Source organism: Poecilia reticulata, chromosome 13 (assembly GCF_904066995.2).
Source record: "Poecilia reticulata chromosome 13, P_reticulata-male-v2, whole genome shotgun sequence".
NCBI lineage: Eukaryota > Metazoa > Chordata > Actinopteri > Cyprinodontiformes > Poeciliidae > Poecilia > Poecilia reticulata.
Genome location: NC_088842.1, coordinates 26,602,545 through 26,630,007, shown reverse-complemented (window position 1 = coordinate 26,630,007; position 27,463 = coordinate 26,602,545). Strand labels below are relative to the sequence as shown.

At 39.1% G+C, this 27,463-nt stretch overlaps 1 protein-coding gene across 6 annotated transcripts in view; it reads right to left on the bottom strand.

Annotated features, from left to right (window-relative positions):
- nbeab (neurobeachin b) overlaps positions 1-27,463 on the bottom strand; it is a 220,153-nt gene that overhangs the window by 18,365 nt on the left and 174,325 nt on the right. For all 6 annotated transcript variants that reach the window (XM_081614411.1, XM_008426293.3, XM_008426301.3 and 3 more), the window contains 8 exons: positions 25,102-25,219; positions 24,919-25,021; positions 23,451-23,566; positions 20,065-20,177; positions 11,281-11,421; positions 10,142-10,261; positions 4,502-4,654; positions 29-196 (listed from right to left, as the gene is read on the bottom strand). In XM_081614411.1, coding sequence (XP_081470537.1) covers positions 29-196; positions 4,502-4,654; positions 10,142-10,261; positions 11,281-11,421; positions 20,065-20,177; positions 23,451-23,566; positions 24,919-25,021; positions 25,102-25,219 — 1,032 coding nt within the window. The remainder of the gene's footprint in view (positions 1-28; positions 197-4,501; positions 4,655-10,141; positions 10,262-11,280; positions 11,422-20,064; positions 20,178-23,450; positions 23,567-24,918; positions 25,022-25,101; positions 25,220-27,463) is intronic.

The window sequence follows — 27,463 nt, the reverse complement described above, 5'->3', positions numbered from 1 at the left end:
TGTGTGTGTGTGTGTCTGTGAGCGTTACCTCTCTGAGCAAAGGGTCAGCAATACTGTCCAAGCTGACGGAGCCCTCATAAGTCAGGTGGTGAAATACGTTGAGGGCACGCACTGCTTCTGGCCCTCGCTGCTTGTAGCCGAAAATAAGGTCAATCCACTGATGCAGCTGACATGACACAAACTCGCTTTCCAGGGCCTGTCAGAGGAGCACAGGGCAATTAGAGGTGAGAGGGACCCCAGGAACACAAAGCACTGGAGCCAAAAGTCACAAGGCAAACTCAACTTAAAACACAAACAGAGTGGAGATAATTCCTGAAATAATGGTCTGAGGTTTTTTTTTTTGCCAAAAGTCATGTTTTTGGGCAAATTTATCTTGTTGCAACATCCCCGCCGCAAAAATTATTATTTTTTTTTTTTCTTTGCCAAAATCACTTTTTGTGACTTAGTAAGGCGACAATTTGATATTGCACAAGCAGAACATTAAATCCTAGTCACAGACATTTCAAACAATGCTATGAAGCAAAAGGATTGGGTGAAAATGTAATGCAGCCAGTCTGATGGTGTAGACATGTGTTATGTTATATTCACACCACTTAAGCCTTCTCCTATTTCTTTCAAATTTCAATGTAGTTTATGGATATTATATGTTATAGCCCAACACAAAATTTGCACAAAATTCTGATGTAAACATTTTTCTTTTTTAAATGTAAAATTCTGAAATACGTGGGTGCTATTAGAGATAGCACCCTTCACTTCATCCTGAATGTACCAAACCTACAGTCTAAAGACGGCGTTGGCAGCGTCATGCTTTTGGTTTGCTTATTTTTAGCAGGGCAGGGAGTTTAGAAGAGCTTTACTTGTAAGAATGTCAACAGCCCTAAACATATAACCATAGTTACAACATAATGGTTAAAAGTGCTAAAAGGATAACGTCAATGTCCACGCCTAAGTCAACCGAGAATCTGTGGCAAGATTTGAACACGTTTGCTCTCAGTTGCTCTCGATCCAGTCCAAGTGAATTTGTGCTAATTGGAGAAGAAAAATGGCCTTTAAGCTTCTGGTCTGTGTGTGCTAACTTGGAACAGACACATCCAAAAAGGCAAACACCTGGAAATGCAGCAGAAGGTGCTTGCATCAAGGATTCAAGTTTTATTGTAAAACAAAAGAAATGGAAAAAATATATTTAATTTTCCTTTTATTCACATTCATGTTCAGATTGTTATGTTGGTCTGTTAAATAAAATACGTTGAGTGTTTTGGGGGTTTTATATTTAAAAAAACATATCCAAGAAGTTAAAGGAGGATGAAGAATTTTGCAAGGAGCTGCAAAATGCATCATATTCACAAACCCACTCACAACATGCAGAATTAAAAATAAAAACAAATTATGCTCACAGTCCTGCTTTTCACTCATACAGTGCATACTCTGTATAAGGAAATGAGCCAGTGGAATGAAATACATCATCTTAGGTGCCTCACTGACTTAGTGAGATTCAGCAACCATGGCCAAAACAAACTGGCACCAAGAGGATGAAGGAAAACAAAGACAGGAATCATTTGGGAAAGCACCGTTTGAGCTAACTTTACACAGCATCCTCAATCTTAACAGAAAAGGAGCAGAATAGCAAATTATGAAAATGAAAACTGTGACATGCCTCTTAAAGCATCTTCATGGAAATTTCAAAAACAAGTGGGAGCCGCTTTTGCTCCTGTTGTTGCTGCTTTCAGTCCTTCAGTTTTGCAACTCTACAGTAAGGGGGATAATCACTGTGAACTCAAAAAGGCTTTGTGGAAGAGTAAGACTAAGGATCAATAATTAACTTAGTGGAGAGAAGCTATCATATCTCTTTTCATTAGATATTATTTTTTCTTATTGTTCCGGCTTATCGTTGTGATCTAAATAGACTGTGGAGCTGCTGCTCAGCCAAAGCAACAAGGGTAAAAGTGTGTTTTTTTATTCATCTACACAAAACAGAAAATACACAAAGAAACAGAATTTGAAGAAATTCAACTTCTTTGGAATGATTTCCCAAAACACATGAATATATTATTGTCTCTGTGAAATAGACAGTAACAAAACAATTTAAAGCACATTTCCTAGAGGGAAATTTTATGGATTTAGCTTGCAGTTCAGAGTCCAACTGTACCATTAGGTTAGGGTTATGTAACTTAACCACAGAAAAATAACTGCTGTTTTATTATAGGTTAAATGGAGACGTTTGCCTTAATTTAACGATCTAACAAAGGACAAACTTCCCATCACGGTCATCTCTCCACTTACCACAGTCTCTTTGTGGAGACAAAGAAATGCCCTTATTAATACCAAGATCAAACACACTTTAAAACTAACTGCAGATTTAAAAAAACAAAAGGGAAGAATAATTGCTTTAGTGGAAAAACAAGCTAGATTTCTTGCGGGAGGACTGGAGAGAGACACTGGGTATAATTTTAAGAAAGCTCATTACAAATCTACAGCACCTATAGAAAACATGCAATGGGGGTCGGAGCATTGTTCCACAGCGTGCTACAACATAATTCCCATGCAGGCAGAGGTGAAGCTTTGCAAGAGAAATTTACACTCCTCCCCTCACGTCAGGAATAACAGCCATTACCAACAAAGCCTGCTCGAGCTCACAGAGGCAGAGTTTGCCACAGGGCATATCACGACAATTGAAAGTGGCACATGCAAAGATGGGAAGTGGGAGGAGGAGGAAGGGAGGGAGGAAAAAAGAAACAGAGAGAGGAGGGAAGAAAAAAAGAGACGGAGAGAAAAGGGATGCAAGTCCAGAAGATTCACCGACAGAAGAGGAAATAAAAGAGGAAGTAAACGTGGGCTAGATGGGGGGGAAAAAAAGAACAAAAGAAAGCAAAAATAGAAGAACTGCACTACGATTCTTTTGAACAGTTTAAAAATCCAAGGTAACGTCAGGCATGTTTATCCCATCAACATGACAACATTTCCACTGCAGCCGTTCCTTTCTCTTCCATTCAACCGCCTTTTCTGTTTAGGTGATGCGGACATGCCATTAACAATTTTTCATTTTCCCCGTTCCACCCCCGCCTCCCCCCCACCCACTCCGCTGGTGTACGCGCCTGATGGAGCACAACCAGGCAGCGCGGGTTGAGCTTGGGGAAAGGTCACCTGCATAAGACCAGCCAAACTCTGCCACTCTTGCTGAAAAGGTCAAGAGTGTTCCCATGGCGTCCTTCTACTTCAGGTCCAAAAACACTGCGGCCCCTAACCTCAGGGTATATTGTTTCTGCCCAGCTGTGTTGCAGAAGTTGCTCTGCGTTTATAGAGGAAGTCGGTCGTTATGCCTAAATTAGAAAGCAGAGGCATATTAAAATCTTTTAGTGGGAATATAAGGTACATTTTTGCTGCCTTGCTCCACCTTTGGCACAAAGTAGTCACAGTTGTTTGGCTTGTTAAACATGAGCACGCTACATGCTATGAAAAGACTTTAAATATAAAACAGTGGGAATCAGATTTCTATTTGTAATAGTTGCTTTTATCACAAAGCCGTAAAAGGACAATAGGACGTTTTGTTCATCTTTGCTGACCCACAAGTAGGATTGTTCATATTTGTATACAGAATCATTTGCGACCAAAATCCCTTAGTTCTGCAGTGTATATCAAGCTATTTATCAAGTGGCCTTTGTGTGTAGTTTTTGTGTTAATGCAGAAAGCAGACTTGCTGAGTTTCTGCACCAAGTCATTTGAGACTAAAGGAAAAACTGAGTTTATCTGATGGTAACAAATGACCCTGATTTGCTGTTTTGGTGCTGTATACCTGAAACCTGTTGGAAGTTGGGAGTCCCATGCTGTGCGCTGTGTTTAAACACACACTCTCAGACATAAAGACCTTTGCCCCCTACCCAAGAGATGGGGCCCAGCTTCATAAAGGGTAGCATTATAAGATAAAATTGCCCTTTGCCCTCTCCTCTAGTGACATTGTAGGAACTCAGGGTGGAGGGATAGTACTGAGTTTAATAATCCACAATTTGAACAAGACATTATAAGGAAAAGTTAGAGGGTAACAATTGAGTATTAATTATTATAGAATATATTGTAAAATTGTTAAATTGATCACTAACAGATAAGTATGGAGCAGGAAAAAGACACAATTTTAATTTGCTTGCGCAACGCAATGTAAATAGTGTAACAACACATAAACACAAATTCTAAAGCAAACCAATAAAGTCACATACATTATACTTATGAATTAAATATAAGTTCAAAGTTATAAAAACCAAAATAAAATAATTTTAAATCACTTAAATTATTCAATATTCACCAAGTAAGGTAAACATTTTCCTAAGCAGGGAGTAATGTAGTTCACTGAAAGGAATGAGATAGTATAAAAAAGTATTTTGCTAAGTACATTATTAACAAATAAAAAAATTTTCTATATGGTGAGACCTCATTTTATTCCTGTTTAAACTCCTGCGGGAATCAATCAAACTCCTGTGGAGTTTAAACAGGCAATCCTCATAAAGCTTACCATCCTGTTTATCCGAACAAAGTCTTCAGGCTTCTTGGCCCAGGCTGGCAAGTCCACATCACAGATCATGGTTCCGTCTTCCCTCATTCCTAAATGGTAGCCATTGCTGTTAACAAACATCTCTGGGAGATAGTAGAACTCGGGAATCAATTCCTAAAGAAGAGAAATGTTCATATAATATTACCCAGGGTGATTCTGAAGGCCTGAAAACAAATATGTCTGTGGATATAAAGGTGGGAAAAAGAAGACAAAAAAACCATAAGAAACAATCTCACTGAGAAGAAGTGAAAATTCAAGGGGAAAGGTAACACAAACAAACTTAACAGCAGGCCATGGGAGGGTCGTCGAGCGGCGCTAGTCCAGTTATTCCAGGCAGAGGTGTTAGGTGTGTTAAATGAAACTGGAACTGAGTTGGGTTTTTCTCTCTAGTCTCTAGGTTCTTGTGATGGGGTCAGGACCCTGCTGTGGAGGGGAAGTGAGCTTGGTAAAAGAGCTCTTAATGTAAAGCCGAGTGTGATTTACACCAAGGGGAGAGCAAATATTGACCTGAGCTTTGAGACAACATGCTTCCCAACAGGATTTTCTGTTGTACTTAAACAAGAGCAAATCCCATATGTTTGACAGTTTCTTGGAAAATTCATACCCCATTGGGTTTTTTTGCCACATTTTTCTCACAGTGACCACAAACATTTGCAGATTTCATTTGTCTTTTATGTGATAAACCAACACAAGTTGAATAAATATGAAGTGGAAGAAAATTGATTAATGGTTATTAAAATATTTGGTAAATAAACATGTGATATGCATTAGTGTTCATACATGGTAGAACCACCTTTCGCTGCTATTACATCCGCGTGTCTTTATTGTTTTGTCTCTTACACCTTTGTGAATTCAGAGGCTGAAACTTTTGTTCATTCTTGTCTGCAAAACAGTTCTACTTTGGTCAGATTGGATGGACACCATCTGTGAACATCGGTTTTCACCTCTTGATACAGATCCCCCATTAAAATTACATAAATATATTTTTATCTAAACCATAACATTGCAACTCTGGATATTTCAGGGATTTGGCTCCATCTAAATTTGTATCAGTCCTAACCAGCTTCTCTGTCTCAGCTGAAGAAAGGCCTTCATAATGCACAATGCTACCCACACTGTGTTTCACCATGGGGATGGTCAGTTAGCTGTAATAGTTAGTTAGAATTTCTGTCATGTTTTTTTTTTGTATGCACAAAAAGGACAAGCTTGGTCTCACAAAACCAGAGAATCTTCTTCCATATGTTAGCAAAGTCCCATACATAGCTTGTGTCAATATGCAACAACATGTCTTATGACTTTCTTTTAGCTATGACTTTCTTCTTGCCTCTATATCACTAGTGACAGATTTAAGGAACGCACAACATCAAATTGTCCTGTTGACAGGTTCTCCCATCTGAGCCATGAATTTCTGCAGCTCCTTCAGTTTTACCAAAGGCCGCTTGTTTCTGAGATTAATGCTCCTCCAGCTGGTCTGTCAGATGGATAGTTATATCTTGTTAGTTGTGAAGCTCTCCAACATTTTTCCAAATTCCAATGAATTGAATTTTGCTCCTTATGCCAAAGGTTTTGATTATTGTTACTCACAGAATAGTTATACCGACATTAAACTACAGATATGTCTACTCAGTTCACCAATTAGCTTACTTTGGAAGTTAATGGTAACACTGAATTTAATCAATGGATGCCAGAGTAAAGGGAACTAAATATAGATGAATGCCAATTTTTCCCAAGTACCGTATTTTCCGCACTTTAATGCGCACTGGATTATAAGGGGCACCATCAATGAATGGGCTATTTTAAAACTTTTTTCATATATAAGGCGCACCGCATCATAAGGCGCATAGAATAGATGCTACAGTAGAGGCTGGAGTTGCGTTATGCATCCACTAGAAATAGCTGCAGTAAATGGAATGTCAACAAAACAGTCCGACTCTGGTCGGCGAGGAGAGCCTTCAGCGACTGTGCCGGGCCGGACGATGGTCACCCTTCTCCGTTCGCGCACAGCATGTTCATGGAGAACGTGGTGCTAAATGATCTGCAGACGACCTGATTATCAGGTCGGTAGGTAGATAGGTCAGCCAAACTTTATTAACAAACCAGTGTTCTGACATCTATCCCAGCATGCACCGCGCGCTTTTTCTTCTACGGGCGAAAATGAAGTCGGCGGCTTCTTACTGTAGTTGCTAGACCTGTCGTGGCTCAATATTGGTCCATATATAAGGCACACCGGATTATAAGGCTCACTGTCGGCTTTTGAGGAAATTGAAGGTTTTTAGGTGCGCCTTATAGTGCGGAAAATACGGTACTCATTTATGAAAGAAATTTGAAAAACATACATAGTTTTCCTGCCACTCCACAATTATGCATTACAAGTTTAAGTAGTATGAACACTATCCATCCATCCATCCATCTTCTTTACACCCTTGTCCCTCAGTGGGGTCGGGAGGGTTGCTGGTGCCCATCTCCAGCTAACGTTCCGGGCGAGAGGCGGGGTCACCCTGGACAGGCCGCCAATCTGTCGCAGGGCATGAACACTGTCTTTAATTAAAAATTTAATGACTAAACATATATTAACAATTTTAATACTGCAGCATGGTTAAAACTGAATGCAGTTTAAATGGACAGACTGTCCAGGAAAGGTTAATTAAAATATAGAAATAAAGGAGACAGCACTTATGCATCCTCCATTTTAATCCTTTACCTTCTTGATCTAAGAAGGGATAAAGGAGTAGAGCCATTGCGCAATCAGGCATAAGCACTCTAGGAATGTAGGTCTTTCACCCTGTTCTCATTAGACACACAGAAAAGTTTAAGAATAATTGTCTTTCTCTCAAGCTGAGATTATCAAGTCAGTACTTTAGCTCCTCTAATTCTCTTTATTTTATAAAAGCAGCATTTGTCAGATTCAGTGGTAATAAAGACTTTAATCCTGCCTATGGGAAACTTACTGCTTAGAGCTTTTAGGTGCCCATAAATCATTTGGTTTTCAGAGAGTGAGTAGCCATGACATGGTACAGGCCAATAAGACTACTGGTCTGCTGTTGGTCAGATTTCACCCTCTGCACATGACAGGAAAAGGAGTAAAGAAAAACAAAAAAAAAGTATAATCTGTGTTTCCTTCTTTTCGTCCACATACACATAAGCACACTTTCCCTCCGCTTTTTTTTTTTTTTTGGTTGTAAACTTGCTGCTGTAACTCACTGCCAAGCTGTTAAAACTGCCAGCTCTGCTTTCAAGCCACCCTCCCATGGTAGCCATTAATTCTGCAACAGCATTGTAATGGGCTAACAAGTCAATCACTCAAGCCTACATTGCTTTACACTGTGTCACCTTAATGACATGTTTGTCAAAATCTGTCACCAGGAGAGTGCTGCTGGATACCTTCAGACAACACACTGGCAGTTTGTGTGTGTGTTTCCGTGTGTGTGGATTTGTCCCCGCTACTTTAAAGAAAAGTCTATATCTCTCTTTGTCAATGGGCAGCTGTGCCAGCATAACTTGACTGCGTGTTCATACAGACATAAATGAGAGGTATGGAAGAGAATTAACATAAATTGCAGTGTTTTCAGGAAGGAGAGGTTCTTTTTTCAGGGGTGTTTCCATTTGACTTGCTCCTTTAAGGGGTCATCCCCTTCAGGAGTTCAGCCTCCCTTGGCCTTGTCATCATTACTACAGGAGGAGGCTGGGGTTAATGAAAGAGAGACCCCGCTAAAAACAAGCTCCCTTTAAATCAGAGGCCCAATGGACTGCTCAGTGGTCTGAGCCAGACTGACCTTAACCCTGTAAGCCGACTACTTTTGTTTCTTTCCCACTTTGGTGGATTTGTATCCAATTTTACGGGTAATTTTGTATCGGGTTGTATCATTGGTGATGCTCTTTTTATATATATCCATAAGCATAAAATACTGTAACTAGCATTGAACTTTTCCCACATTAAATCTACAAAATGCATTGTATTTTAAAACTAGCACATAATTGTAAAGTTATCTCCGTAACAGATTTTCTTATCTGAAATGTGTGTTTTTGCAGCTGCTTTAGAATTTAAATGGGTCTCTTTGATGATCTTTAAATAACGCTCTGCTTGCCAAGCTTGTGGTAGTTCAGGTACATCTACATGTATTGGTGGTTTTGCAGTTGTGTCACACGCACTATGCCTCCTTTAAACTTCGTCAAAGGGGTGAATACAAACGCATGACACACTTTTCAGATTGTTATTTTAAAGAAATTAAAGCAATTAATTGTCTTCTTTTTTATACTTTGTGTTGGCAAATATAAATATATTGATGGTGGTAGCTACATACATATGTATATATATACATATATATATATATAATTTTTTTTATTTTTATTTTTTTATTTTTTTTATTTATTTATTTTTTCGTTAAGAATGCAACTGCAAATAATTTGTGAAAAATTTAACTACTGTTGGATTTTGTCGTAGATTTTAAGTAAAATATGTTTTTTAAAATGCTTTTTGGGAAGCTAATGTACATAGCTGCAATGCTACTTAACATGTTCAATTCAACACCTTGATCTGTTGAAATAAGTAGGTACATTTTTTAGAGGAGCTCTTAGGTATTCCCAGGTTTTATCTATTTGCGACAGGCTGTGGACCTGAACATCCTTGAATACGAGGCTAACAAGAAGCTAACATAGTGCCATTTCCTGCAGCTTGCTGATGCTAGAAACCATGAGTAACCCAAACAAAGTAGCTCTTGTGTAATATTTCCGCTTTTCTATTAAATTATGAAATCCTTTTAGGAATACTGCCCTGTCCTTCATAGTACAATGCCTCTATTAGTTTAGCAACCGTCTTACGTGTGTAACAACAAATGCATGCAGACATGCAAGTGGCCAAAAGTAGACTGTGTTTGTTAACAGGGTGGCATTTGACTATCAAGTCGTTCAGCGGCTTGCAGTGTTATACCTCTTCCTCACATGGATTGCTGGTTCTCCCCATGATCCCAGCAAGTAAAAGCCCTGTCTGTACATAAAAGACTACATTTTAAATAGCTTTTGTCATTAATGCTTTATTAATTGCCTGAGGCAACACTATCCTACGCAGGGTGTGCTAGAAATATATGACACTTTGAGGTCAGTGCGTATCCCTGCTGTGTGTTATGCAGTGGGCAAAATGGAGGCAAATCAGCAGGGTTCAGCGTTTTTCAGTGCGTGCACAGAGAATCTGTAGAGAGAGAGAGAGGGCTTTGTTTTCCTTTCAGATTCAGCCTTTGTTCAAGAACAGTCTACCTCTGAAATACTTTGCTTTTTGCATGAGATAAATCAAACATGCATAGAGTATGTGCACACTGCGGGGCTGCAATTTCTTTTTGTTTAGATAAGACATTTATAATTAATGGGATGTTATTTATTTTTATAGTCTTGAGAGCTTTACTGAGGAAGGAAAGCAGGTTTTGTGTAATTCTGCATGCATTCTAACAGCAGGAAAACAAAGTATTGTTACATCGTTTTGTTATTTTCAGGGTTGAACTTTTGTCTCACAGCCAAACCACTGAACCACGTCGATACACAAACACAAACACATGATGGTTCTACAGTTGCAAGGGCAAAGCATACACCCGGCACCGTTATATTTCTCACTTTTACATCCGACGTGTCTCTTTGACAGTTTCTCCAAGAGCGTGTGATGGCAGAAAACGTGCGATCAGGATGGTCGAATTTGTTATCGTTGGCACCGAGGAAGAACGTGGTGAAGGGCTCCTACAGAGAACGAAAATGAGACATCAATTCAATTGAAGCTCAAATGGAAAAAAAGACGATAGTTTTCCCACGTTTTTTGACATGTTGACTACCATGGCATGACATGCTAGCTGAAAAAGAAATGTAATTTTTCAAAACAGGCAATTGCTCACTTATTCAGAATATCTGCACTAGTTTTTCTTGTTATTTCTTCCAGCTGAACACTAGAAAATAGCTCTGAAATAATTTTTTTTATTAAAACCTGAAGAAAAAGAATTATTGTGATCTTTCTGAGAGCAGCAAATAATAAAGTTTGGATTTCAGAGAGCCTGATCTCGACTATTGGCTGTTTCAGAGAACAGATCGGCCACCATGTGGAAGACACAAACCCGCTGGAACCTTTCTAGCTTATTTCAGGGAAACTCCCTCAGTTCATTAGCTCTTTTGTAGTAATAATGACCATTGGATAGCTAAACCGCACTTTCTCCATAAAACTGTTCCAGTTTTGTAAGCTTTCCAAAGCCATGTGTAAAGTGTTCCAAAGAAGCTCTGCGGGTTATAAAGGCCCATTTTATAGGAACCATACTGGAGGTGAGGTGCCTCCTGCTCCTCTTCCTCAGTAAATGAGGACAGTGCTCAGTAACCTTGATGGACATGTCTCTGGCGCTCACTGGGTTGCCTGAAACACATAAACCTGTCACAGCAGCCCCTGTAAATCATTACCCAGCCACTCTTTATTTAGTTCACATATGCTGGTTTACTGGCCTGTGAAATGTGTTTTCTGAGCGCCATTGGTCCAACTCAGCCCCAATCAAATTGAAATGTTGAGCTGCGTCCTGTGCAGAAGCCGACAGACCTCAAAGTAACAGCATCATCAAGTCTGACAAGTGACAATCAACCACTGCACACACACAAAAAAAATGAAACGAAAAGCTGTCTGAGGCGCTGGTTTGACTTCACTCCTATTCACATTCTTGACTAATTCTCCGATTAGAATAATAACAGGAATGGAGGGCGGCGAAAGGAGTGATCATACTCACTATTCTGACGAGCCAATGCAGAGTGGTGGCAGCAGTGGAGTAGTGGGAGTCGTAATGATAGGGAGGTGTCTGGTCTTCTTCTCCTGACTCATAGCGTTCGGAGTAAAATGCTGCACGCTTTGGATTCAATCCGCCAACAGGCTGGAAAAACAGACAGAAAAAAGCTTAGTTCTGGCAGTTTTGGTTACTTAATTTAAGTTTACCAATATTTCTAACCTGACGGACTTTCTTACACTTAAAAAAAAATCATCTGCTTTAAGAAGGCAACAAATGACTGATTATTTGAACATCTGTGCATTCTCCAACTAGCTTACAGGTTACATAAATAAAGGATAAATCCTTTCCTGCTTCTTTCAAAAAATTTCAGAAAAAAATTATTTTCTAATAAAAAAATTAAATTCTTTAATATTTTTAGCTCAGAAAACAAAGTCTCTATTTGTGTGTCATGTTCCTTTTACAATTTACTGTAAATCATGTTAGTAAATGTCAGTGGTAGTAGGTAATTCTTTCTCACTGCTTTCTCGTCCAGTCTTAAAATTAACTAAAGTTTCTCAGAGGGGAATAAAAAAACCCTTAACTTATGTGAAACTGCAAAATATGTGCATTTTGCTTTGCATATCATTGCCTCCTTTGAGAATAAATCTGTTCTGAAAATCCTATAATGAGAAAAGACCAGTGACAGAAATGCTTGCTTAGGTATTTGGTGAGTAGTCACCTTTCTAGGTCAGTAAATCCAAGTACACAGCATACAGCCTTGCAAAAGAATTCAGAACATCTTCACATTTTTGTCACATTACAACTAATAACCTCTATGAATTTCTGTTCAGACTTTGTGTGACAGATTAACACAAATTAACACGAAATTGTGCAGTGAAAGGAAAATTAAACATGGCTTTCATATGGCCTAACTTTGAGTACAAGTCACGATGTAAAAGTTTTCTTCAACTTCAACACGCTGCAATCAATTTCTCTTAGATGTAACCAGTAAAAACCTTTACAAGATGCTGTAAAAAATACAAAGCAGCCTTGACCTCATTTTCACAAAAACAACACAAATTTGATTTACCAGTCAGAAAAAATCAGAACAACTTTACAGTATAAATTACTGCTTCAAACTATAAAAAAATATATGTCCACATTGGGATAATTGTGAAAAAATTTAAATATGGACTACAGATATAAAGTTGTGAACAGAAATAAAACAAGCTCAGGTTGCTGGAAAGCTTAAAGCACAAATGGAGCTTCAATGTGTGAGACTTTTTATGTCAAACCACATTTATTTTCCTGGTCGTTTAAAAGGTCCCGCTGTCCTAAATTCTGTCAAAAATTAAAGGGTAGAACAGCAAAAGGGCAGAGGATGGCATAGTGAGGATCAAGAAAGGGGAAAAAAAAAAAACTCTCCCGGCTAAAATGTTTTTCATTCATGCAGGTCAGAACTAATTTATCCAAAAACATTTTCAAGCCAAGATTTCAGAAATGTTACTTTTATTGCTGTGTTCAGAGATGTTTTCTATTATTTTGCAGTCCTGATGGAAGTTAGCAGGTCTTAACACACAAGGAGAGATACTGCAGATCGGGATCTGAATGAATATCAACATTCACAAACTTAAGAACAGCCATGAAACATGGCTGTAACAACTAATAAAACACTACAATTTATGGACAAGAACATGCAGGTGTAAAATGTCCGCAAGCACATAATTATGAAGATAGAAAAACAAAATATGTTCCTAAATGCATTCACCATTAAGACACTTACTTCACTGTTGGAAGCTTTGATAGTTTGGTTAATAATTAAACCAACTCCTCTATAATATCTTACGTATTATTGCGACACCACCACTCAGGCTTTCATCTACATGAGTTCTTAATGCAACACAATGACTCCCATTAAACCCACATTTAGTGGTGAATAAATTGCTTTTCCTGCGCTTTCAATCACAACATCCAATATAAGAGCCTTGGAGGCATATAAGCAGTCAATATTAATATACTCAGTACTACTGAATCAGTGACAAAGGGGGAGGAAGACTGGTAATGTAATCAATGACTGTTTTTTCTGCCTTAAAGCAGGTTAAGAAGAAATGGAATAAACTGCAACTATAAACATTTTGAGACCGGATTGTAAAACGAAAGCAATTTCCTGGAATTATTAAAACTGCTGCTAATCTTTATCCAAATGGAAATCTCTGTCAAACTCAGACAAAGCATCTCTGCAGTCACATCTTTGTGTGGAACACAACACATTCCTCAGGAGAAAAAAAAATGAAAATGAAAAAAGTCCTAACTAAATGGAGACGTTTTCATTCTTCCTTTAAGTTTAATGGCAAACCACATCAGTGTTAGCACAACCGAGAAGACTGAAGGAGAAGTTTATTGAGATCTGCATAGATTTATGGGGTGCTAATAGCCTTGCATGTGACGTCTTGGCCCAGATGGATTGGAGTGTGAGACACAAGACGTCACACACTCCATCAAACCACTGCTAGTTTGACTAATGCAGTTTAAAGCAATGCAAAAAAAGTCAATGAAATACATTTGAAACAAGGAAAACAAAGGTGAAAAAGTTCTCTGCTAGTACTACTTTGTATCAGTACTAATCTTGTCAAGTCAAGTAGTTTGTTTTGATGTTTACCATCTTAAATATTTAACTGGATGTCTACTGCTAAAAATGCCATGCAGTGAATGAATATATGTTTTTATAAAATAAAAAAATACAAAACGTGACCTTGAATTTTGCTGTGCGTGTGTTCTTGCACAGCAAACCACACACACATTTTCAAGAAGCTCCAAGTTACACAGAAGAGATCCAAAAACAATTAAGTTGACAAGGTGTTTCCTATTAATTCAGTGTTTGGCTGTAAATCAATGAGACAAAAAATATGCTTACAGTGTTCCCAAGTTGTTCAGCTGTGTTAGCATAACTAATAAGAAACATTACCTGTGTGTGACCGATGTTAAAAAAACAAACAAAAGCATAACCCCTTTTTTTTGTCTTATCAAAACTTGTTTTTGGCAAGCAGAGACATTTACAGAAAACAACAGAGCGTACCCCTGACTGATGGGGCCTGAATAGTTTTAGCAAGTGACGCCATTCATGAGGCTAAAAACGATGAACATACATTTGTTTTTAGTGATTCTTGGGTGTATTCTTCTATCTTTATGTCCAAAACAAGCAGTGAATTCACCTTATTACTAAAAACCATCATGCTTTGCATGAGTTAAGACCTGGACCTCTGGGCAGTGGCGCAAAAAGTGGGTATGCAGGGTATGCAACGCATAGGGGCGCAGCACCAGAGGGGGCGCCAAAACCCCGTCTGGAGGGGGCGGCGCGCCGATGATTGTTTTTCCATACACTTCGGCGCGCCTTACGCTCCTTCACCTCGCGCACATAACGAGGTAAATGTAGCGAGTTTTACCCTTCACGTATCGTCGCCTCGGGGGGGGGGTATCGTCGCCTCGGGGGGGTATCGTCGCCTCGGGAGGGGGGGGGGGGTGAGAGCGTCGCTCCTTCACCCTGACGATCCTTCCCTCGAGAGGTTGGGTGGTGGGGGGCGCCGATCTATGTTTTCGCATCCACCTGAATAATGTGTAGTTGCGCCACTGCCTCTGGGCCACCATGTAAACAGTTGGTCTCTTGAAAAGCAGATACGGAAACATCAACTTTTACACCTTAAAGATGTAACACACTTCATCTTTCAAAAGTTTTAGGGATGACCTAGAGAAATTGTCATTAATTAAATGTATTAGCATATTTAGCTTTTTGGTTATCTCCATTGCTACATATGGCAAATATGCTTAATCAGAGGTTTACAACTTCAGTCTTTGAGAGCCATTGTCCTGTAGCCTCAATAAAATAAAATAAAATAAACGAATGGCCTATATATAGCTGTGTATATACAATTAGCCTTCGAAACAAACTCATTTGCAGTGAGCTCCATTATCAATCCTACAACACCACCTCAAGAAATAAGGTGGCTAAAGCTAAATGTCTCAAACCTCATAAACATAAAGACTTAATCATTGTACATTTACCATGTCAAAACCCTTGTTTATTTTATTTTGTCATTGTTATCTTATAGAAAGCACAATTGTGAACTGTGACCTCTGTTTAATAAAAATCAATAATTAAAGAAATATGATTTCATCAACATATTTTCTGTGACTTGACATTTCCAAGTGAAAAAAAAAAAAGATAATCTTTCACTGAGTGTAGCCACAAGAAAATGTATATTTCAGCACTATGCTAGCTCAGGTAATACATTGGGCCACAGAAACATGGACGCTTTACATAAGAAGGAGCCCAAATGGTTGTTTCTGAAATGCTACTTTGTGGCTATTATAAATACTGTACACAGTCAAAATGGCCTGGGTGCTTCCTTGGTCAGATGAATGTCACTTCTTACTTAACAGCCAAATAAATACCTTTAAAGTTACACTTTGCATCAATGACAAAAAAACAAATGTTCAAATGAGGAGACCTATATATAACTTTTAGGAGGAGAATGCATGATTGGGATTTCATATCAAATAAAAGCAAACATTTATAACATAACAAAAGCATGTCAGTGGCACTTTAGTGCTTTTAATGCTGTCATATTCACCATCTGTTGATAAGTTCAGTACAGGCTCTGTTAGCTCTCTGCAGCAAAGAAAAAGCACCTTGTTCCTTTTCCCTGCACTGATCATAGTTATGAGACAATGAAAACAACTGCATCAGACACTTCCACACGTACTTTTTTTTCGGAGTTCATTTCTTGTATAACACCTGACCCACTGAAACACATCAACAGAACTAAGCAAAGTATGATCAAAACTTTGACTGGCTTCACATCCAATTAGGATCAGCGCTGGTGTTGCTCTCCAAGGCTACTGGAAACGAGTGTGGCTGTTGGTGAGTGAACGTGAAGAACGTGTCTCCTTTTGTTTGCTTATATCCAAGCCACCTCCCAAGGAGAAGCATATTGCATTTTATATTTCAAAACAAATTACATTACTGTATGTTGCTATGGTGCTCTGTCAGGGCAAGTCACAGTCATTTTTGCTTCCGTTGACAGAAGCAGCACAGCATGGAGCTCCAGTCTAATGCAATAAAGTTGCTCCAAATCAAGATAAAGCAGATGTGCTCACAAACAGCCTGGCTGGAATGAAAGTGAGAAGGAATAAGAATCTGTTGTGGGGAATAAAGTGCAGAAAAGGGAGATTTGGGGCAGCCAAGTTTCCCTTCCGGTGGCTGAAATTTAAAAATACAATTTGGGTGAAAAATTGGGTGAACTTTAGTGCACTGGTTCAGGGATGCAAACTTCTGAGCTATTTATTTGACTATATTTTGAAATTCTTTTCTAAAATTATATGCATACCTTAAACTGTAGTGAGGGTGAGAAAAAGCAGAGTTGAACGACATCTGCTTCTTTCTGCTTTCTTTTGCAATTAAATCTTCATCGCACCATTTAACAACTATGAGGAAACTTCTCTTCATCTATCACAGACCTGTCACTCCATCGAGAAATAATCATTAGAATCAAATGACACACTTGGCTGCGTAAATATTTCTGACATACAAATATGCAGAAGTTTGGCCTCGAGGCACGACGATGAAATGTTCAATAACACTGTTTACAGCTCACTGAATGCCCAACCAGCAGGTAATTGTGGGTGCGTACAGGTTTGGGAGGATACCATTTAGAGAGGCAAACCTGGAGCAGCTTAAACAATGGTGTCCGCCCAGGGATCAATCAATTTCAGGTGAGAAGCAGCTTTCAGGTATGAGTTATCTGTGGGAAAGTGTGCAATGTGCAGCTCTAGCGTGAGATTTTATTGTAAACGTGCATCGTTCTAAAGAGTCAGTAGATGACATGGGCTGCTTCAGTTTTCAACCATGTAGTAAATTAAAAATGAAAAAATAAATACGCTGCTTATCTCTTCAACATTTATGTTCTGACTGCAAAATCTGTACAGGGTGAATGTTTATTTTAAAGTTTAAAAACTGCAGTCCAAGAACAAGTAGACGACAAGTGACAGCACTCACTGAAAAAAAACAAAAAAAAACTATACTATATAAAATAAAAATAAATACGTGTATTATATAAAACCAAGTTGTGTGAGTGGTGAATATTAATTAAATTTTTTTTCAAAATGTTAACCCCTGTTGATAAACTTGTGAAAATATTGCTCAGAATTTTTTTTGTGTTCGTCTTAGACTTTTACTATAAGGATATCTTTGCCCAGATTTTTGTTTGCCTGCTGCTTAAATACTACAGTAATTAACTAACTAATATCAGCTCAGGGCAATTTTTCAATGTCTATTTGCTTCAGCACACTTGAATCAAATGATTATGTCATTAGCAAAACTAATAGCAATTTAGAAATTTCATTCAGGTGTGTTGAGGACTTCTACAAATGTAAGACAGATATTGATGTTTTAGACCCCTGAACCAAAATATGACATCAAAACTGTACATAAGCATTTGAAACAGTACTGCTAGACCTAGTGGTACTGGTATGGGAGATCCTGATCAATTGGGGAGCAAGAATACTACATTTGTTACATCTTCAGCTGGTGCTGTATGCGTTCACACTGCACTGTGTCAAACGAACCAAACTCTCGCCTGTGGTAGAGTTGCATCCAGAACCGCTGAAGGAAACAACATGAAAACTTCTGAAGAAAACACTGAGCACAACTTCCTTCTTCGCAAAAATTGAGTGGCATCAGATTTTAGTGGCCTCGGTTTGTAGGCAGAGCAAAGTTTGCTATTTTGGTCCACATCAGAGTTCATTCACGCCTTACCAAACGAACTGGACTTTCCACGCAAATGAACTCGTTTGACTTGGAGTGAATTAAACAGGGAAGTACCAGACCACTGCCAACACAGACATCACCTTCTTAAAGTAAAACCACATGCACTGGAAATCTATCTGAGGAAGACACTCAGACTAACTATACAATGAACAGGTCTCCAGAGACACTAGCACTACTACTAATCCATAATGGAACAAAAAAGCAGACCAAGAAGAGAGGACACGAGTGCAGGCCTCTGTCCTGCTCTGCAATAGTATCAGTGAACTTTTGGAGGAATAAGCCCCGGGGTTCCAAGGACAACTGTCAGGAGACATGGGCTGTGAACTCATGCTAATGAAGGCAGCTCAGGCCTGTAAACAGCATGGGAGGATGTCACTGGAATACATTACAATAAATAACTGTCTCCCCAGGGCAGTTGGGTTGCATGTGGCTCAGCTCTGCTCAACCGCCCTCAAACACACATCCACACACACACACACACACACGGCGGTGTTCTCAGTCCACCTGGGACACCCAACAGGTAAAGATGAAAGTTGCTGAGTTGACCACAGCAAGATAAGAACTCTCTCTGTAGCTCAACATGTTCTGGGTTGGTGAAATTGAGACTGTTGCATTGATTGACTTTTTAGTTACTTCTTTTATTTTTAAGTTGATGATAATGTTGATCGAATACCTAATAATTGATGCAAACTGTAGAGAAGTGAGACTGGAAAACTTGTCTCCAAGCTAGAACGGTGGTGCTCCAAGGGAAACGAGAGGATAAGGCAGCACTGGAGTGAGTGAGAGCGCTCAGACAGGAATGCGACTGTTTTCAGGTCAGTGAGCAGCAGCGTGCAAGAGCGAGATATAGAGACAGAAGGGGGGTAGAAAACCAGTAAACCGGGCCGTGGTTCGTGGTAGAGTGATCTGCTGCCTTCTCCCCTTCAGTTACAGAAAACCTTGACATTTATTTATCAGGGCTGCGGGGCATTGGCCACATTGTGTCTGAGCTGCTGTAGCTGGGTAGCATTAGTAAGGATCCTGTTATTACGCAGATTTATGCGCTTTGTAATTGTCAGAGTTCACTGCAACACATCCTTCGATCTATCCATCTATCAATTTATCCGTCCTCCTGCTTGCTGAAGTGAGAGTTAACACCAGACTTATCGTTAAAAGAGCTATCTGAGGCGATTTACGTGTGGGAAGGGATTTAAATGTCTCAGCTTAATATACACCAGACTTTGCTATGTGCAGAAAATGGTCTGCAATACAAGGAATTCGAAATGACTGCCAAAGTCAAAGGGCAGCACTTTTTGAATAATTAATTTGAGCAAAGTCTAAAATTTAACTATTCGGACAAGAGAAAACTGTCATGGCTGGCATACATCAAATACAGCTGTCTGGAAAAAAATAAACCATAACATCTGTGTAGCACTGAGGTAAAAGTGTAATAGTTTGGGGATACTTTGTTTCTGCAGGACTCAGTCAACTCAACATCACCATTAGACCCATACTATACAGCTAAAGTGGACTTTGTATGAGTGCTGTTGCAGTATATTTACCTTTCAAGTTCATATACTGTCTCATATATGCACTTATTAGATGTTAATGGCTGTTCTTTACAAGCAAGAAAAATTGCCAAACTGTAAACTTTTTCCAGAAGTGTTCTTTTGTCTCAGTGCAGATTTTTCTTTAGCATCTGAAAAAGTATGATAAAGTCATGATGTACGTGTACTGAAAATAACTGAGATATAGTGATTAATGCCACATCCGATTCCTGCTCAAAAGGTTGTCATGCATAACAGAGCCTATAAAATGTAGACATCAAATATTCATATTTGTTAAGATTTTTAAAGGACTCTTATCAACTTCCAATTTTAGAATGTGAAGTGATCTTCTGACACATAACATTTTTGCAATTTAAATCTAAATAAGCGTATCGCCAATCAATAAATGAACATTTTATGTAAAAGATTTTAAGTTTCATGGCCAAGAGGTCCTCATACCTTGGAGAGATCTCTGAAGTTCCCTGGAAGGGTCAAGTCCAGCTCCTCCGAGTCATAGTTGGTGAGAACCCAGGGAAAGACCGGGTACTGGTTCAGGTCATTATACGTCCTCCCTAGGAACAGTTGGCAGACAAAAATCTGTGAGTGATGACAGACTGAAAGAAAAACAAGGGGTGGAGTGTAGGGCACATGTGGGGCTTTGTGTGGATAAGTATGCAGTATTACCCTGATCTCAGAGCTCACAGATTTCATTCCGTTCTACTATAAAGTATCCATGACCCTTGAACATGTTCACATTATGTCATGTTACAAACAAACTTCAATGTAAATGATTGAGATATTAAATGATAGACAAACATAAAAAAGCACATAAGTAGATGCCAACATGATTTTAAAAATGTTTATCTAATAAAAAATAATCTTTAATAAAGATTAGCAAACAAACAAGGAGCGACATGAAGACAATGGAACACACACAGTTCAGGGGTCATGTGGAAAAGAAGTGTAATACAAAATTTGATTATAAAAGAATATCCTAAGTAGAATCTCTCTTCCTCTCTTCCTATAACTTTATAAAACTTTGTGTTGTTCTGTAAACACAAAGGATTCCAAGAAAATGCTATGGAAATTTTGTCTGCAATGTAACAAAATGTGAAAAGGTTGAAGGGCTCTAAGTGGTGTTGGAAGGCACTGCAAACCAGAACACGTGAGAATGTTTTCTTTGTTTCCCATGACAGGAGCTGCTGAGTGTGAGTTGTCAATAAAAGGTGAAAGTCGCATAAAGCCTGTCTGCAAGTGGAGCAGTTGTAATTGCAGAGCTACAGAATCTAGCTACTAAATATCTTTGATGTCATTTCAGTGTTGAACGGCTGATTTGCTGGATGTCAGCTTCCTTTATGTTCAATAAAGGGAGAAAATATTTTCAGAGGGAAAACATGTGTCAGGAACTCCTGGGAAAAATTAAGAGTAAATTCAGCATTGTCAGTCCTGCTTTACTTTGAAATGAATTTTAGATTTAAAAAAGAGATAAACAGGCAGTAGAAATAGAAAACAGTGGCTGTGACTCGGTGGGGAAGATTAGTCATCTGATAATTGGGAAGGTTTAGACTGATTCCAGATTTCCCCCTGCCACAAAACACCAAACCCCCCAGCTGCCTACCAACAGGTAGTGTGAACAGCTAAATGCTACTTGAATTAGCAAAAAGAACTTTCTTTAGCCCGAGAGGCTGAAACAACATGAAACAACATAAGGTTTTCTATTTTTGTGAACTTTTGCTTTTACTGCATTGGTAATCTGCTTCCAAAATATGTAAACTTTACGAATAAGACGTTTACTAGAATCAGCACTGCGTAGCTGATTATATGTTTAAATAAACAAATGAATGTGATTTGATCCTCAACATCACTGATTGTAATGTGACCTCAAGCATAACAGCTTTTATGTCTCAACATTCTTCTTATGAATAGATGCATCAAGTCAAATAAATTCAACCTACTTCTGCAAAAATTGTTTTAGCACTCTAAAAAACCGTTTACAACATATTGTTGGTGCTGATTACATACAATTCTAAGTACCAGAGCCTGACAGCCACATTACATTCAGCACTATGAAAAGTATTAGTCCCCTCAAAATTAATCTGTGAGCTTTTATGTTAGACTTTCATAAATCTAATCATCAAACAAATGTTTAAACCAGACAAAAGACTACATTAAGGAAAAAACTCTTTCCAAACCAATCAAGTCCTATGGGAAAATACAACTACTTTTATATTAGTTCATAAATTATCTACATGTAGCCAAATTTGTATAATTCTCACAGATCGTGTCAACTATTTAGAAATGATTTCCCTATTTCTTAGGGACACCCAATTTTTTTCCACAAACTAAACGTGAACAATCATAATTAGGGGCTTATAGACACATGTCTTTGTGTGAATAATAAGAATGTATTGGATGGAAAACGATTGAGCAGAAATGTAGATAAATTAGCCAATGTAAAAAAAAAAACCTACCCTCTAACGTAATTCCATAAGATTACCAGACTCTCTGGCTCTTTCAAAGGGACTCAAACAAAAAAAATCAAATATAACTAGATTTTTATTGTCCTACTCTTGTCCTCAAAATCAATACATTTATGCACATTCAACAAAATCCTAGTTCACAAAACATTAACGCATGATTTATATTAACATGTTATGATTCAAAGTTATTTCTTTGACCATTTGCAACAAGATATGATTTCTTCATTAAAAAGATGTTCCTTCAAATGTTGAAAGACTTTAATGATAAGCACAAAGTATTTTAAAATTGAACCAGTAGAGAGAGGCTGTGTTTTTGCAGCAAGTTCGCGAGAGATTCTAAATGTGCCAAAGCCATCTAAGTTCCTGACAGGCTAGTCACTGAGAATGTTTCTTCAGAGTCGCTAGAAAGGTTTGGGGGAAGCTAGAGAGCATAATTATCAAGGTTAATGGCACACACTGGGAAGGAAACAGCAGGCTGAGCACAGAGGATGGGGTCGGGCGTTGGTGTGGTGAGACCTAGTGGTGCTGAGTCCTGAGTTAGGGTGGCAGGATGTTAATAACAGTGGAATAGTGTTTAATTAGAAGAAGTCTTCCTGTTCGCGCCTCCACCCAGCACTTCACCCCCCGCCTGTCTCCTGCTCCACACTATTCTGACATATCTGGCAGCTTAGGTCATTACTAGGGATTTTTAATGAATTTTGGGCATGTTTTTGTGTCTGCCTTACATCTAATTAGCTGACAATAATGTATCGACTCTCGAGCGCAAGCTAAATATAAATATGCATGAATATGCAGCGACAGAGAGGATGACACCTCTCTGAGCAGAGTAGCGTGCAGTTGTTCTTGCCTTCCCTGTTAGTCGCGGTTCAGATCAGAGAGTCGACAACAGAACCTTTCAACTCTGCAGACACTCGGGTACACTTTCACAAAACCAGGCACTAATTATCCGGCAAAAATCCACCGCGCCTGCTTTTGCTTCAAACGGCAGATACTCACGAACAGTGAAGTTTACTGTGTTGAGTCTCGCCTAAAGCCACCATGGATTCTTAAACAAATACGACATACCTGAGCCCACTTAGTGTTAGTGCTTCCAACACCACTGACACATAAAATGTATTGATCCTGCTAGCTAACTATAACGACTTGCTGTGGAAAGATTCACACAAATAATAGATTAAAACCTAAAACTATCACAGGTCATTAAGTTTACCTGGGCAAGGGAGAAAACAAATCAGAACCTATAAATGTAACTGATGGCTGCAAAAAAAAGAACAGATTTATTATTTCTGTACTTCCAGCTACTTCACAGTTTCAAATAACAAATCTCACTTGGAAAACAGGTAAGTGCTTTCATTAAAACTTTACCAGCTATGGTGTTGAGAAACATCAGATACTCAAAGTTGGAGATTTCTCTTCTCTGCCAGCGCTGGGTCATGTTTGAGGATTTGAAAAGCTGCCGAGGGGTTGCCAGGGAGATCCGTCTAAAAGCAATCAAAAAAGAATTGGAGACGACGTTCTTCACAACGTCAGATATTTCTGAACACATTTTATGTCCCTCAAAATGCTATAAGCTTAATCAATGCTTTAAATGATGAGCGCCCAGGTCCGGGCCTTTAGGTCCTGCGTCTTTAAGATGCATCCTTTCTCCAGCACGAGGTGATGACGTTAACTAGATCCCACTGGAGAACTGAGGGAATTCAGCTATTTGATGCAGGTGTGTTTGGAGAAGCGACGCCTCTAGAAGTTGCAGGACAGTAGCTCTCAAAGACTGGAGATGAGGACCTGTGCTTTAAAGCAGCAGTAAATCACTTTTTTTTTTTACATATTTTTTAAAACTATCACCATGTTGTGACAATATTACATGAAACAGATAATCTGAAAAAAATCTAGCCTTCTCGCTGCAGTCCTACTGCCATGTGCAGGAATGCGGTTCTCTTGGTCAGAAACAACCAATCAGAGTCAGGAGGAGGACTCCATGCTGGTGTACGCACAGCTGCTGTATTAATGACAGGGAAACAGCTTACTGTTACAGGAAAAGTGTTTATTTGCAATCATTGGTGGCCATGCTAACTAGCATACGCATTTACGGCAAGTTGTGTTGTGGGGAACTAGTGGTAGTGTAGAAGAGAGCAAAAGGGAAGGTGTGGGACGGATATGCAAGCTGGACTGACTGCACTGAAACACTCCTGGCTCTGATTGGTTGTTTCTGGCCGAAAGCGGTGCATTTCTGCAGGTGGCAGTGGAATCACAGGGAGAAACCAGAGGAATGATTATCTGTCTCATGCCCTACTGTCGCAACATGGTGACAGTTTGAACAAATATGTAAAAAAAAAAACATATCCTTTTTAAAAATTGCATTCCAAAGCTCCACAAATTATGAAACTGAGAACAATGAACCCGCAATGCCAAACAAAAAATGAATGCAGTGTTGCATGGTCTCTAAGCAAGATGCTAATTCAGATTCTGCAACGATGTCAGTTGTATTATATCCTCTGAACGTGGGGCCGTTTGTTTTAGAGCAGTAATTTAAAAAGCCTGTTAGCGCCATGAAAGCTGAAAGCCTAAAGAGAATCTGTTTCTTTTTTTTTTTTCCCCTCTGTGGCCATTGGCATGGCTACATTGAGTTTTCAGTTGGAGAATTAGGTCAGTTCAGTCAGGGTCAGTGAACATCCACTTCAGTGTCTGGAGCAATGGGACTTCAAATAAACTCATTTGTTCCTGGCTGAATGGATGCACCTCGATACCACAAAGTACCAAAATACAACTCATTACAGATATGAATTATAATGCCAACAAGGTTTTGTTTAATTTTACTTGACATCTCTTATCCTACCTTGCTTGTGGAAGTCCGTAGCTAGTGCCCACTCCTACTCGAGGGAGACAATAGACAACCTTTTTTACTGTGGCTTGGTCCAGAAAGTTGAACATGACAGACGCTGCAGGCATAAAAATATGTGATTACTGTTAAATAATTTTAAAAAAAAAAATAAAATGGTTTATTTGCTACTTTCCTTACTTCTATTAGCCATGAAAACCTCCATTGCAGTGTTTTGCAGAAGGTAGTGCCTGGAAAAGACTGCCCGGATCTCACTGAACATCCATTTGCCGTGCAAACCATCTGTGTACACCAAGACCTGGGAGATGAAAGGAGAAGCTATTTATTTGAAACAAATGTGCAGAAGGTACATGTCAGACTGTTGACAGTTTTTCCAGCATTATAAATTTAGCGTTTAAATAGCGCATTAAACACAAATCAAAAAAGTGAGTGTTTGCAAAGCCATTGTTTTTTCAGTGCAGGTATGCAGGTACATTTAATTAAAAAGGCTCACACACTCCCCTTTTTTTTCCTGCCTCATTTATTCCACTAGTTTCCTGCACCAAGGTGTTGTTTTAAAAACAATTACTTTCCAGACAACTGAACTATGACTGGTTCAAAATGACAGAACATCAACAGTGGCTTAAATAAGCACCTATTATAACCATCTGGAACACCAACTCTGACCCAACAAATTGCACAACAACAGACTGGTGAATGTTACCTGAGCTCATCAGTCTCAATTTTGGCTGCAATATTCAAGTATAAGGTTCAGACTTTAGTGTGAACAACAGGAAAACAGAGATCTGTCCTCCATCAGGCTGGTGATAGTGGTATAAAATTCAAGGGATCATTTCCAGGCACATTTGGGCCTCTTGATCATCACTTAGCATCATGTTATCCTTTTTGACAACAGAGTATCCATATTTTGATTGTTACTTGCACAGGATAATAATACATGATGTTTTCATGCTCAAACCAGTTTCAAACCAGTTTCTTGAATATGACAATGAGATAGCTTACTCCAATGGCGTTTACAGTTTCTAGATCTTAATCCTATTGAGTACCTTTTACTGACATATTGATGTAAATCAAGAAGGCAGCTCAGAAGGCAAAAGTGGATCCAAGAGAGTAACAGAAATTAAACAAAGTATGATATTTCTTCTTCTCAAGCTGCTACCAACATATAAGTAGATCTAAAAGCTGTTTGCCAAATGTAAGTGTAGCACAGACTGGGATAATCAGAAGAGCTCTATTTCAGTTGATTCTCATTTCAACTTGTGAAAAATATTTAAAGAGACAATATAACATAACTTAAGGCAAGTTTCAACAAAAACTGCAGCTGTCAACAGATTCTCTTTCACACTTATCTGTTGGTGTGCACCATTCACTGGACCAAAAAGAAGTGGTCACCAAAACAGCCCCGTGGGGTTAGTGACACGTACATGATCAATAAAAACCATAACATGTAGAGAAAGAAAGAGCAGACAAAGAATCATTAGTGTATGCAGCACCAGAGGACAAATCGGTCCACACACAGACACACAAATCAAGACAGATATTCTGACAGGTGAGAATGATTCCCTCACACACACACATCTTTCCACCTTCCCTCCTTCTCACTCAACAATTCTGTACAGCGAGCTGTGGAGAAGCATCATCGGATTCCCGGGTTATAATCACACATTGGTGCACTTCACAGACAATCAATGTGTGGAAGAATAAAGATATAACAGGCGAGTGAAACTCTACACCACATTAGTGACTGCGTGTGTGTGTGTGTGTGTGTGTGTGTGTGTGTGTGTGTGTGTGTGTGTGAGGTGGTGTGACTAAGGTGGAGTGGGCAAGGGGAAGGAAATAAGCAACCGAGATGGTGCGCTGGGTTAGGTCTGATGCTAATGCTCATTTAAAATAGTGACAGACTGGAAGAGTGCAGCCCAAGCTGGGCTGCCTTAATTTCTCCATGGAATAGCTCATGCCCGACCTCCGTGCCACAGCCAAAATCTCTTGAGCTCAATTAAAATTGGATTAGGTGGAGATACTGAATGTACAGCACAGCATCTCTGGTGCTCTTCTACTAGTAATGCCCCTGCTTGACACCTCTGCAACCCCCTACTCAAACAGTTGTCATAGAGACAGCAGAGCCCCGAGGAGGCAGCATGCAGAGTGGAGGAGAAACAGAGAGAGGGAGGTGATGTTGGGATGGCTGCAGAGCTGCAGGCATTTTGTTGAGGGCCAGCAGCCACTTTCGTAGGGAAGGCAGCTTTTCTTCCCCCCCTCACGTTTCATCTGCAGCCAGATGTTCTGCACTCTTGAACACAATGCTTTACAGCAAAGCACACAGATGTGCAATCATTAGAAGGCCACAATTTACTCACTCAAGACGCATCAAGCTGTTTGGAGACTGAATTATTTGTTGATGTCAGTGGTCAAGACTTTATTTTGCAATACATTTCTACGTTAAAACAAGCAGGATAATAATAGAGAGGCACAGTCAGACCCTGCTTTAAATGTTTTTTTTACAGCCAAAACATGGCAAACGAATTGATCAAGCATTAACCTG